The sequence below is a fragment of the Botrytis sinoallii genome (genome assembly GCF_014898435.1).
Source record: "Botrytis sinoallii strain Bc 23 chromosome Unknown BSIN_007, whole genome shotgun sequence".
Classification (NCBI taxonomy): domain Eukaryota; kingdom Fungi; phylum Ascomycota; class Leotiomycetes; order Helotiales; family Sclerotiniaceae; genus Botrytis; species Botrytis sinoallii.
The window spans coordinates 1001565-1015798 of record NW_024066034.1 but is presented as its reverse complement, the minus strand read 5'-3'; the positions used below and the strand labels follow the sequence as shown (position 1 = coordinate 1015798).

General features: G+C 41.2%; 3 protein-coding genes across 3 annotated transcripts; all 3 read right to left on the bottom strand.

Moving 5' to 3' along the window:
• Positions 1 to 295: 295 nt before the first annotated feature.
• Positions 296 to 784, bottom strand: EAF02_004728 (uncharacterized protein; the record flags this gene model as incomplete). Its single annotated transcript, XM_038900776.1, has 1 exon — positions 296 to 784. The coding sequence occupies one exon, from the start codon at positions 782 to 784 to the stop codon at positions 296 to 298; it is 489 nt and encodes a 162-aa protein (XP_038759288.1).
• Positions 785 to 910: 126 nt separating this feature from the next.
• Positions 911 to 1488, bottom strand: EAF02_004727 (uncharacterized protein; the record flags this gene model as incomplete). The annotated part of the gene is made up of 2 exons (XM_038900775.1): positions 911 to 1218; positions 1248 to 1488. The coding sequence occupies 2 exons, from the start codon at positions 1486 to 1488 to the stop codon at positions 911 to 913; spliced, it is 549 nt and encodes a 182-aa protein (XP_038759287.1).
• A 2292-nt stretch (positions 1489 to 3780) lies between these two features.
• EAF02_004726 (uncharacterized protein) lies at positions 3781 to 11666 on the bottom strand (the record flags this gene model as incomplete). Its single annotated transcript, XM_038900774.1, has 14 exons — positions 3781 to 3893; positions 3960 to 4326; positions 4449 to 4769; positions 4827 to 6348; positions 6429 to 7567; positions 7649 to 7922; positions 7995 to 8419; positions 8494 to 9000; positions 9085 to 9659; positions 9713 to 10428; positions 10677 to 10767; positions 10832 to 11174; positions 11265 to 11533; positions 11612 to 11666. The coding sequence occupies 14 exons, from the start codon at positions 11664 to 11666 to the stop codon at positions 3781 to 3783; spliced, it is 6717 nt and encodes a 2238-aa protein (XP_038759286.1).
• Between the last annotated feature and the right edge of the window lie 2568 nt (positions 11667 to 14234).

Here is a 14234-nt window from a genome sequence, read left to right as displayed (position 1 = left end):
GATATGGTAGGGACTCAATTTCTGATGTATTTTCGTCACTGATGTTAATGCGTATTGAGTTGTGGAATTATGGATATTTATAGGTAGGCGCTGTTTGTGAGAGCGGGATGTGATCATTGATGTCGTGCATGTATTGCCGAACTTGCGGATGGACCAACCATACTGGGTGATTCTATACTCTCTGATTCGGATTCTATTGATCCCCCTTGTGGGCTTTTACTAGTTGATGATGTACATTATATCTCTTTTCTTTTCGATAAAAGAATTGGATTCCCCATGTCATCTATCGTTGCGATCAATCTTCTTTACAATGAGAAGTTTCCTTTTGTTCTAGACTTCCATACTCCTTGTCTATCACCACCTTCTCAGTATGCTTATCCTCATCTCCATTCATCACCAAGCCTAAGTGCTCGAATGATGTTTCCCTGACTTTTACTATTTGCTTGTATGTATCTAGCCGGTCGATACCTGCACATGTATTGTCCAGTCCCGTAGATGGCGACGAGTTGATGGCAAGAACAAGAATTTCGCATAGAGATTTCAGTATTTTACTAGTCCATCCCATGCGTGTGATGATCACCGTATGTACCAATGCGAGAAAAATATGTAAGAGGAGAATGGATAAAGCAAGCCATTTAGTGATTCCTCGAAGAGGATAGCTATAGCCATATCGAAATCGGTTGACGGTGATGTATGTATATTTCTCATTATCATGGTTTTGCTTCGATGCCTCGGATTCGATCAACGGTATCGAAATCTGGCCGGACCGACGGATTCTTGACATCGCGTCCGGTATGAGGCTGCTGACTGTTAAGCCCAATGGTATTGCTTGAGACTCGGTAGATGATAGCGCAATGGATAGTATTGTGTAGTTTGGTGGTAAAGCGAAATTTGCCCAATCAATGTCTATCTAAGCATTTCGCATAGGGTAATCTCTCGATTCGTTGATTGCGCTAGTCCAGTCGTCCATGTCTTTGGTAGGATTCGTGAGATCTGGAGAATGAATGTATTGGTCTGTCTTGGGATCGATAAAAAGCTCTGAAGACCGCCAGCCAGCATAGATGGAGCACGTTTCTATTTCCAACATGTTCCATTTCGCATGGCTTGAAACACTCCGTAATGTCACTGCCCCTATTGAGGGAGAATGGGCACTTTGATTTGTTGGTGCTATCCATAGTGCCAATGGCCAGCCACCAGAAGATTTCCATGATTCAAAGCCTGTTTAGATTCTGCATACCAGTATTGACCATTGCTTGAGTCTTTTTCAAGGAATGGCAATTGAAGACTTGCAAGAGAATCATATTCATCCCCCCTCTCATTTGTCACATTATAGTAGAAATCTGAACAAGCAGCAAATACTTGGGGGGCTGGGGGTCTCCTATCATTGACCAATACTTGCAATCTGGTAGTTTCATTTTCAGAAGTAGTATGTATCCCAGCAATATTTAAAAGAGCACCAGTAGCGAGTGCAGAACTCGCCTGACCCATGTACTACGCTCTCTGGTTCGAACTCAATGTGTATTCAGGACCATAACGATCGCTAGTATTATAATGGCGCCCTGTCCCCTCAATAAAACGACTACTGTATATTGTAGTCACGGAGAATCCCACTGAATCATAGGCGCTGTCCGAAAGTGTTATCGGCATTGTTATGTTCCATGAATCGTTAACAAAAGAATGTCCCTGTGTGCGAGCCCACGTTTGAATAACAGAATGGCCACCAGCTGGACATTGCTCGGTAAATAGTTTATTGCTAAACCCACAAACCGAGGAATAGGAATATGAGCGATCAATGCGATTTGGCCATAGTTCGTTAAAGCTAGTTTCCGCTCGGAATGCACCTGTTGGAAAACTTGATTCGTTCGGAAGCCACGGTCGGAAGTCCGTACCAGGCAGAAAGGAATCCTTTGAAAAGGGGAAGTTCTACCAATCTAGAGATGATATCATCAAGATTACAGACGCAGGACCACTCACAGCGGCCAGTATAGTTGAAATTACTATCATGAGACATAGAAAACCAAGGGACGTACGTCTTTCGAGGCTTCTATCAGCAGTCAAAGCAGCTCAGAATTCGGGACTTGAGAGTGATGCAAGGTCGGTGATTCTGAAAGCAATGAAGAGACTACCAATTGGTACTCCAGCCTGAAAGATTCTGTATTGAACAAGGGATAGAACCATAGATGATAAGGAAGCTCCGATGAGTATCTCGTGTATTTTGGCCGCGAATTGTAGCCCATTGAGTCGAGCGTTTACACTTGCAGTGCCCACACCTATCGAAGTCGCATAGACAGTAGAAGCATTCAAGAACAATAAAACTATGGTGAATATAATAGGTAGTATATGTATGCCCGCACCACCACGACGCTTTCCATCTTCCGGATCGAATCGCTTGCTTTGGTCTCTCAGCTTGTTGATTCCGATTTTCAATTACTGTAGAAATGAGTTTGAGACGACAGAAAGGCCAAGAAAAAATAGATGAGAGATTGCTCTTTTTCATGGTGAGAAATAGCTTCCAGGGAGGGATGGAATTGGAATCATGATACGACTGGGAAATGCTGGTGTTTAAAAACGTTCATTGTGCCTCATCGACGAAGTCGTATTGCTTATTTGCATATCACAGGGGCTATAACTCATACAGTAAGCTGCCTTATACAAGGGCATGTGCCTCAAGTTGTGCGAGCACACGAAACCTGAAGGAATAAAGGGGCGAATGAATTGACGCTCTAGGACACGTTACCATTGACAACTTCGAATCATCTCGATCTTGAACATTTGGCAGAATCAAGGAGCTTCCAGTGCTTGCATCTACCCATAATGTTGAAGCATTACACGGGGTATTCTATGTGGACTGTAGAAAATAAAGCTGATCATAAGTGCGCTTTCGACTTTGACTGTGAGACGAGAATATGCTCTCAACCATTCAAGAATATAAGGTTACTGTAGTAAAATTCATTCTTCATGCTCAAAACTTTGAGCCATTGTCTCGTACCCTCATAAACATCTGAACACTCGCTGAATCGAATCTCCAACCCATAGTGTAGAATGTATCGAAGATCCAAACTTCAAATATCCGGTAGCACAGCTTCTGTATTGACATTGTTTTTGTGCTATATTGATCTCGGTTTTGATCTGTGGATGACTGAAAAGATGGAAAGATTGCTATTCGAATTATTTATTTCATTTAAACTAAGATTAAAGGTCCGATATTCTAGTTTTGCTCTTCTCACACTCATAGCTCAAATTATTGATCAAGACAGTATCAAAGTCTGTAAATCATCTCAGGCTGTTTTGGATTGGTATGGATTAGATGAAGGCGCCAAACTCACCACCGGAGCTGAAGCGGATCGTAGAGCGACAGAGTTGATGGTGCAGCTTGAGATGACTGCAAGGGGATTGAAGCTTGTGTAGGTTAGCATTGGAAAGAATTTCATTCGGCTAAATCTAAAATACAAAGCCCAATTTGTGTATGTCCATTCACTCTGAGTTGTATATCCCAACATCACCTCTTCGCGATCAAATCCCCCAATGTCGCAATGTCGGCACCACCAAGGAGATCAAAAATAGCGACAGAGACCCCGAAGTCTCTCCGAATCCAATTACGCAGCTCCACAGCCATCAATGAGTCTGTGCCGTAGTCTGATAGGCTGAATGAGAATCTACATCATCCACTGAGACATCCAATGCCCGCGCCAGCTTTGCTTTAAGGGCCGAAACAACCACCACGCTGCGGTCTTGGGGGGTCGCGGCTTGCCGGAAAAGGACAGCCGGGTCTTCCTGAGTTCAGACGGTAGATTTGTGCTTATTCACATCATAAAGCTGCGGAGCGCTGAAGCCAGCAAAGAGAGGTCGTTTTAAAAAATCGATCGGTGCCTCGCCCCGAGCATGAACGTGTGCTTACGTTATTAGACCAATTAGAACTTGGCTATCCTGGGTGCTGAGAGGGGGCAGCAGCGGGTTACAATAATGCTCAAGCAGAGCGAAGAAATCAGCCTCCACAACTTGGGACATATCACCCACATTTAGGCGGCTACGTTGATATTCTTTTGTCTCGGCAATAATACCGATGGTACGCATCCAGCCGAGGTTTATTGAAACTGAGCCTCGATATCCAGCAGCGGATCGGGATCTTGCTAAAGCGTCTTGAAAGGTACAGTCAGCTGCGTAATTACTTTGTCCGGGGGATCCATAGATGCCTGCGATGGATGAGAGAAGGATGAAGAAATCCATATCCTTAGGCAATAGTTTGTGAAGATTCCAGCTTGTATTGACCTTGGACCGTATCGTTCTTGTCCATTGCGCATGTGTCATGTTTTCAAATACCGAGTCCTAATTTCGTGTAAGCTCGTGTCTCATGACCAACAGGAAGTGAAAAGAGCGATTCGGGAAATCTGAAGAGGAGCTTGGAGGTATTTAACACTCATGAAAAGAATAGTAGGAGAAATGCAAACCTGGAGGACCATAGCCGCGTTGATGCATCCTTTAATAGGCGGCATGCTGACGGCACAGTCTTGTAGCAATGTTATCAAATCTGTGTCTGATGCAACATTACAAATTTTTGTTATTACGCGAACGCCTCTCCTTGTTAGTTCTAAGACTATATTCACCGCTGCCTGGGATGATGTTCCCGAAGTTGAGGGAACTATGAGGTTTTTAGCCCCTCTATCTGCCATCCATCGAAGTATTGCGCGGCCAATACCGCCAAATCCACCAACAACGACGTAAGATGCACCAGCATCCATATTCCAGTCACTTTTGAGAGTCAAAAATTTCTATTCAATTATTAGTGAATAGGTATCTTGGTTACTGCTTAAGAAGGAGAGACCTACAGGGATAGGATCCTCATCTCGACTCGTCATGATAATGCGGCCTGTATTCTTTCCATTTTGCATATACCGAAAGGCTTTTTCGACATTAGATGCAGGATACAAGTGGAAAGGCTCTGGCCCGCCAATATCCCCTTGAGATATCAAGGTCACCACTTCTTCTATTAGATGACGAAGTAGCTTGACATTTGTAACGGATAGATGTACGAGGTCAACATCAGTAAAGCTGGTATTTCTCGCAAAGCTACCCATAGGCAACGACGAGTCTACCCCGATGTCCGCTTTCCCGATCTCCACAAACCTTCCATATGGTGCGATGCATTCCCAACTTGCACGAAGTCCTTCCCCTGACAATGAGTTAAGCACAACATCAACGCCGTAACCCTTAGTTACCCGCATGATCCCTTTGGCAAATGACGTATTACGGCTGTAGAAAATATGATCATCAGGAATTTCAAATCGATCAATAAGAAGTTGCTTCTTTTCATCAAACCCAACAGTGGTAAAAACTTCTGCTCCAAGCCATTGTGCTATGGCGATAGCCATTTGACCGGTGCTACCTGCACCGGAGTGAATAAGAATTTTCTCTCCACGTTGCAGACGCGCTATATTTATCAATGAGTAGTATGCCGTGATACCAGGATTAACTGCCGCGGCAGCTTCGTTGAACGATAAGTTGTTGGGGATCTTAACGACTCTGTCAGCTCCAGTCCTCGGATGACTCTTCATGCACCCCACTGAAACCATCACTACACGATCACCACATTTTATTTCATACTGACACTTGTTTCCAATTCTTGTGACGACTCCCGCACATTCAACGCCAAGCCCATCCATACCTAGCCTACCAAGTGCCACAAACACATCGCGAAAGCTAATTGGCCATGAAACGGCCCCGATTTCAACTTCATCCGGACCCAAGGCGTCGTTATATGCAGTATCTTCCACGAAACGCAGTCTATCTAGCATTCCAGGAACTCCGACCTCGAGCGCTACTGGTGGACCAGGTTTCCATGGTTCCGTACGGAGTTGTGGTCTTACGCGTGCCGACCGTTCGGCATCGAGTTCAATTCCTTTCATCAAGCGCCCAATCGTCAAATGGCCACCTTGCACAACAAACTCAATTTCAAGAGATGCAGGCTTCTCTCCAAAGCATTTGTCGAGGATATCGAGCACATGTTTCGCTGTTGTGCTCGGGAAACCGGACTCTGCGATCAGAGTTACAATATGCTTCTCAGGTTCTTCAGACTGGATACTGCGCAGAAAACCTGTCGCAACGGCGGGAAATGGATTGATCATTTTGCCATCAGCTAATGGCAGATAACCAACCCACAGAATAGCTTCTACGCCTTGTACAAGCTCCTTCAATGACCGAAATTCTTGCTCAGACAAAGAACTTAATCGTGTCATATCGAACTCCACTAGAGAAACAATGGTGTCTTTGGACGAAGGCCACCACAACCCTTCATGAGATGTTCCAATTCCAAGATTTGTGTATTTGGGTTCTGATTGTGGATCTCTGCCGCTAGGATACGTTGAGAATCAGAGTTCCCATCGATAAAAAGCTGGATCCGATTCTGCTTAGGCTCCGAATCGCCATTCAACATTGAAGCTACGATCGTTTCTGATTCTGCAGTATTGACCTTTTTCAAAATAATCATACTGCATAGGTGGCAAATGTCGCTTTTATAATCCCTGAGGACTATTTCTGCCCCAGAGAATCCCGTCTCGAGTAATAGCTCTCCCCAACGATCTGTTGTCAAGAGAGGTGTATATTCGCTCCACTCTTCGGTACTGAGCCACCAACCCGGAAGCGAGCCGAAGGTGACATTAGCACGAGCACTATTCGTAGCGACTACTTCCTGCATAACGATGTGAGTTCCAGGCTTGAGCAGCTGTCTTACTCGCCCCAGAGTTGCCTCTAGATTAGATGTAGCATGAAGAACGAGACCTGCAATGACTAAATCATAACTCTCAAGCTCAAAACCTTGTTTAACGGGGTCGCGTTCCAAGTCAAGTGTCTTATACAGCAGTCTTCCATGGAAGTCTCCGAATTCCTCTTGCGCAGCTTCGAAAAACATTGGTGAAATATCGGTATATGTATAGCTGGCGAAACGGTATTGACCTGTTTCTTTCTCGAAGCGGTCGAGAGAGCCGAGGATATGACGAGACATACTTCCAGTTCCTGCACCAATCTCGAGAATTTTAAGAGTGGGCTTCTCGTGTGACGCTATGTCGAGGAATTTTGCAAATCGGCCATCGCGCATTTGCTGGTTGGCGAGGTAGGTGTAGAGCTTTTCAGCACTCTTGCTTGCGAACATCAGCTCCAGAGGGTCTTGTTCACCCCGTAGAATGGATGGTAGCATACGGCCAATGGTCAAAAATATGCCACAGTTTGGATTTGTTAGTTCGCACTCTTCCAGAAGGAGATCAAGTTCCGAGTCACTCATATATTTAGTTTCACCAGCTGATGGTGTGACGTAGAGGTGCTGGAGAGATTTTACATACCGTCGCATATAGCTTGGAGCACGATCGAGATCTACTTCTTTCAAGTCACGCAAGGCTTTTCGCGTAGCTAATATCATGATGGTATCTACCTTCAGCGCCCATTCATTTTCGAAGGTCTCGTCGTGGACCAGGGCAGTATCATCGCAAAATTTGAGCAGCTCTCTACCAGTCAGAGAGCTCAGCTGCGGTTTCCAAGCAATGTTGTAAATCATTACTTGGTCATCTGGATCTTTGAACTGGTTGGGTTGCGAAACTTCCGTCAAAATCACATCCTCTATGGAGCAAAGAGGTGAATAATCATCAGTCAATGCTCATACGGAGCCTTTGAGACTGCCAGGGCTGTCAGGCTCTGCATTGAGAATTGAATTCAGACGCAACGATGACGTTGAGCTGCTCCATGTTTTGGCTGAAATCCATAGGTTTGCTATCCGTTGCGGAACAACTGTTGCACCATCTTCACCAAGGCCTTTCGAGATTTGTACTAGAAGGAGATGAATGCCTGCGTCTAGAACAGTTGGATGGGTAGGGCTCTCAATTATCTCATGCTGTTTTTGAAATGCAGTTAGATCAATTCGTGCAGTTGACTTTTGACTACCGTCCCATTCAATTTCTCATAGAAGTTGAAATGTCTCGCCATAATGGATGCCATGCTCATCGTAATACCGGTAGAAGGCGCTTCTATCCACAGTCTCTTTGCAAGACTCAGCTGCTTCCTGAAAGCGCTGTTGGAACTGCTCTTGCCAAAGTTGGTTCTCCAGGCCGCCGTCCACTTGGGTCTTATTGGCTTCTTCATTCTGTACTTGGACATTGGTGCGGAAACATTGTGTCCATCGTTCATCTCGGTAGGTAAATATATTGACTTCATAGCATGTTTGTTCTTTTTCGTACGTGTTCTGTATGGGATGCAAATGAAGGACTGTCTCAGTAGCAGTCTGTACATTCTTGCCGACTGTGATTGGAGCAAGGAACTGAGTTTTCTTCAAGAGAAACCCTGAAACTATACGGTGGCTTGCAGATATCTCTTGTTTCACAGCCTCAATGGCCATGACTACCATTCCTGTTCCAGGGCAAATCATTTTGTTGGAAATCTACATGCCATTTAAAGTGATGAGTGACTACAAGCAAGAAAGGTGGAGAAGAAAAAAGACAATAGGATACTCACTATATGATCCTCGAGCCAAGGCATTGCTTCGGTGCTCAGCCAATTTCTCCACTGTGGTGTCAGTGCATTCCAGTCATGATTACGTCTTCCAAGCATATATCCAGGCGAGCTTGGCCTCAGTCTGAAGTCTTTACTCAACCTTGACTCGGCCCAGTAGCGTCGGCTATGATCAAATGGATATGGGGGACAATCGACGAGGAAGGGAAATTTTTCCTCTGCTTGAAGGTTTCCGGCCAATATAGAAACAGGATATTTGTGGCACCACAATGTTCCCAAGACAATTAAAATGGTTTGTAGCGACGACTTTTTACGCTCCAAAACAGAGTGATATCGTACAGGCGATGAAAGTGAATCTTTTATTGGCCTACGTAGGGCTGGGTGAGGACCAATCTCAATTAAATCAGTTATGATTTCTGGTCCTCCTGTGACTGACTCTTCAGTCTTTTTCTCTAACAGCTTTATGGCATCTGCGAATCGCACAGGCGAAACCATGTTGTCAACCCAGTACTGAGCAGTTGATAATAGTTCCGAAGAAACAACATGGCCAGTGACGGAACTAATCATTTGAATCCGGCTAGTCTAGCTCTTTACTATGTCCGATTCGAGAGAGCCCACCAGCGAGGCATATTCGTCAGCAACGGCCAGCATGGCTGGAGAATGGTATGCAACACCAGTATTCAACTTCTGAGCAAAGATACCACGCTGATCAAGATCAACTTTGAGGATATCAATAGCTTCTGAAGGGCAAGAGAGTGTGACATTGGTAGGGCTATTTAAGCATGCAATGCAAACTGTGTCTTTCCAAGATCCCAAATCTAACTCTGCCAGATATGCAGGAACTTCGTATTCAGGAATGTTAGCTGCAATCATGGCGCCTGTAATTTCAGTCATAGCTCGAAGTTTTTCGGTTAATTTTCCACGAAAATATGCCACTTTGCATGCAGATTTGTGAGATATAGCGCCGGTGGTGTACGCAGCGGCAATTTCTCCGCTCGAATGTCCAACCACAGCAGTGGACGTTACACCAAAACTAGAAAGGAGGTCGACTAGGGCAATCTGCAGCACGGTACAAAGTGGCTGGCTGAATTCTGGACGGTTGATGTTTTGCTCATTGCAAAGCTCATCTGAATTGGGGTGGGACATTGTGTCAGTAAGCTTAACACTGTCTAAAACTTGCCTAGATAGGTAAGGAAACGAACTCTGGTTAAGCGAGACTTACCGAATATTGACCAGCCACTTCCTAGACTGGTTAAAATGCCATCAGATTTTCGTAAACTTTTCTCAAAAACTGAGTAACATAACAGCTCCAACCCCATGTCAACATATTGCGCCCCTTGTCCTGTGAAGACGAGGGAAATGATAGGCTTTTTAGTCGGCGCTCGGACTGCTGGCGCCAGGGCCAGAGGAAGCATGTCACCGTTAACTTTTTCTTTGTCAATGGGGTTCTTTTGTCCACCGACTACAGTAAAAGTTCGCCATGGCATATCAGATCGTCTTGCTGCCGGTGTATATGCCAGCTGGTCAGTTTTGGCGCTGCTTCCGATGATGTGAGCTTGGAAGTAATCTTGGTAGGTATACTTCATGCGCTCCAAAGCATTTGAATCTGCAGCACTCCATATAAGTATTTTCGGCATTGGCAGAAGCTTAAGCTCTGTTGATCCAGTATTGAAGTCATTCCTGTTACTGGTGGTTGTGGAATGTACGGCTCCGTTGACAGTGGGCTCCTCGGCAATACAAGGGGAGACAGTGCAATGATGGTACCCGGTAAGTCCATGACTTTGAAGATAATGCAAGGTATCATCCAAGATAATGTGGGAATTTGTCCCTCCGTAACCAAAGGAATTGACCGAAACTCGACGGAGATTAGATGTTGGCCATAGGGTACTCTCTATAGGAACCTTTTTGAACGTGTCAATGGACATATAAAAAACAATGCTATCAATCAGTATTAAATTCGAGCTAACGCACCTTTATATGTGAGAGTCTGCGTCAATTTTTGGGTTCATTCTCTCAAAGAGGGCTGTCGGCGGAATGACTCCTTTCTCCAGCGATAGAATTGCTTTTATGATACAGCAACTCCACTGGCCCCTCCAAGATGGCCAATGTTAGCCTTCACCGACCCTCTATCATATTATAGTTAGCTCAAATAGTGTGTGGTTCGAGAACTATCCATATAATCTTACACTAAAAGAGGTTCCTCCTGCGAGCGGTGTTCTCTGAACACATTTCCGATTGCCGACACCTCAATAGGATCTCCCACCGACGTCCCCGTGCCTATTATAATTAGTTTGTCAGTGGTTCTTGTCATACGTGCTCTGATAGTATTATAACCACTTACCATGAGCTTCAATATATCTCGTGTCCTCAAATCCCAATCCGGCCTGTGCATAGACTCGGCGAATGAGAGCTTCTTGAGATTCGGCGCTAGGCTGCGTAAGTGTCGGCGTTCGACCATCCTGATTAGAGCCAATTCCTCGTACAACTGCTCGAATGATGTCTCCGTCTCGTAGAGCATTATGTAACGGCTTAAGTAGGAGAGCCGCTATGCCCTTGCCACGAGCATAGTTATTAGCTCGCGCATCAAAGCTGAAGCACTTACTGTCAGGCGAAAGGAAATTTCCCTGTTCCAGAAGGATCGTTGAGTCCGAACTAAGAAGCAGGTTGGAACCTAGAACTAAAGCCTGAGTAATTCCCATTGAGAGTCAGTAACGAGTTATTTATGGAGGAAAGTCATGGCTTGGAAGGGAAGGAGGGAAAATTGGCAAGCAGACCGCTTTGGCATTGCCACTTCTCATCGCTTGACACGCCATATCAACTGCAACCATGCTACTAGAGCATGCTGTGTCAAGGTGGATACTAAGCCCACGTAGGTCAAAATACCAACTGATTCGATTGGGCAGTATCCCCAGTTGCCCTCCAGTGACTGCTTGCGGAGGGGCAGTATCACCATCTTTAGCCATCATCTTGGAGTAATCACCCGACATAGTTGCTCCAAACACAGCGGTTTGGCTCCCACGAAGTTTTTCAATGGGTATGCCGGCTGTAATAGTCATCGCAAATTAGTTGATGCCTATTTATGAATAAGGAATAAAGGTAGTTTGTATCGTTCCGATCTTACCATTTTCGAAAGTATGATATGCCACTTCTAAGGCCATACGTTGCTGAGGATCCATTGCTGCAGCCTCTTTAGATGTGATAGAGAAGAAAGGGGCGTCAAACAGTCCGGAGTCTTCAGTGAAGAAATGAGCTCCATGGGAGTAAGGGCTAGTTTGGATGTACAAATCCGCGCTGGATCCGCTGAATATTCCATTCTTTTTGAAAGCGGATTTTGAATTCATATTTGGATGTTAAATAATCCGTATTTCAACGAATTTAATGTATTTCGAAATAGGGAAAAGATGGATTACTCTAAAATGATACTAAATAATCCGCGTTTTTCATCAAATTTGTATAGGAAAACAAGGATATGGATTGAAAACAAGGATTAGAAAAAGCAATCCTTATTTTCAATTTAATAAATAATCCGTGTTTTTATAGGCTTTTATAAATCTTTCACCCTATATTCATATAGTATTATAATAATATTAGTACTTCAAATATCTAAATTTATAGGGTATCTTTATTTTTCTTCAAATCATCTTTGATTTCGATTTAGATTACTTTACATTTCTATTCCCTATATATTAGAATATATATAGTTTTAGTTTAAAAGTAAATTCTTTAACATTCTTTTTATTATAGCTTTAGATTCTATTAATGATTTAGATTATAAACTACCTTTTTCTTATTTATAATGAGTAATGATAAGGTTAATAATTCTGAATAGTTTATTCCTATCTTGATTTATAATTTAACTGCTGTTATTAACTCTTTTTATTATATTCCAATTTCAAAAAAAAAAATTGGTATTCCTAATGAATTTAAAATATAATCTTTTTTTGATTTTAAATACCCTTAATATTATTAAAAATAACTATATATACCTCTATACACTTTTCGACTTTTAATTAAGTTTTATTATAAAAAAACAAAGCTATAATATTCTTAATATATTTTAATTAATTAAAAACTATATATATTTCTTTATATTATAGGTCAGTGTGGAACTATATATAATATAATTAAAGCCTTTTCTTATTCTGAAGAAATAATTTATAGGTACAAAAAACACCTTATATAAATCTATTTATTGATTTATTCTAATGTATTTTAAGATAGTTTTATCAAGTTTTAGATGCTATAATGATATTATACTTATTAGTAGTAAAGCTATCGGATTTAACTATATAATTCGCTCTTTCTTGAATAACAGAAAATGAAAAATATTATATATATTTTGCAAATTGCCTAAAAGCTCTCGATAGCATCTTTATTCCAGTAATAATACCTTTCGAAGATCGATCTGCTTATTTCAATCAAAAAGGGTATATTATACAGAATGTTTTTGTAGTAGTTACTTTCAATTTATAATTCTATTATATATTAGCTGGTTGGGAAGATTCTGTGAATAATCAAAAGATGCTTTCAAATACTTTGATTTCAAAAGGTTTATGAATTCCAGAAGGTTATTATTATTTAGGTGATACAGGATATGTAAATACTGGGCAGGTTCTTATTTTATTCAAAGGGGTAAGATATTATCTATAAAAGCAATTAGAATCTAATAAGATACTCAAAACACTAGAAAAGCTTTTCAACCTTCGACATTCTTCTTTACGAAATAAGGTTGAGAGAATTTTTGAAGTATTCAAAATACGCTTTCCATTTCTAATATAATAATAAAAATATTCATATACAATTTAAATATATATAGTTTATACTTTGTATACTCTATATAACTTTATTTAATAAAATAGCTTTAAAAAAGATTTATTTGAAGTTCAATTTGATTATATCATTGATTGTATTCTAAGTACTATAGATAATACAATAATGAATTTAAGTAGTAATGAATTAGATTCTATTTTGTCATAATTTATAAACTACTTTCGATAAGGAATTGCAAAGGTTATATAGAAAGATTATTGTAAAGTGAAAAGAATTTGAAAAATACGAGAAAAAGAAAAGCAATATTGTATTGAAATAGAATTTGATAAGTATATGTAATTAGAATAGAAAGTAATCATCAGGGTTTCTCTATTTATCATTATCTTTTGCTATAGCTTCTGGCGTTTCTTCGAATTTTTTAAGGAATTGAGAGAGATCTTTTTTTTATTCTATATAATGGAATAGATTCCAAGCTTGCTTATATTTTATCTTATCTTTAGAAATCCAAAATTCATATCTTTTTGGATTATAGCTTTTATTAGAGGTCCATTATTCTTTAGGTCCAGGAAGCTTGATATTATTCTCTCCCTCTAGTTTCAAAATATCAGAATTTCAAGAAATAAGATTTCTTCAAATAGTATGTTATTAATGATTGAATATTTTATAAGGAAGTTTATTAGGATACAAATATATTTTATTAATATATTAATAATTTGATATAATAATAAATAAGGGATAGTAAGTGAGAAATGGCTAGAGAGAAATGACTAATAAGAAAAAATCAAAATAAATTTATCTAGACGAATCTTTTACCCATAAAAAATCCGAAGATTCTTTATTAATTTTTTTGTTTAGACTCTTTAAATTAGTTATAAACTGCTTTACACTAGCTTTTTAAGCTTTAATCCAAATCAAAATTCCAGAAAGTCCAATTATCTAAATTTATATATTAGTATTTATAGAACTAATAAATA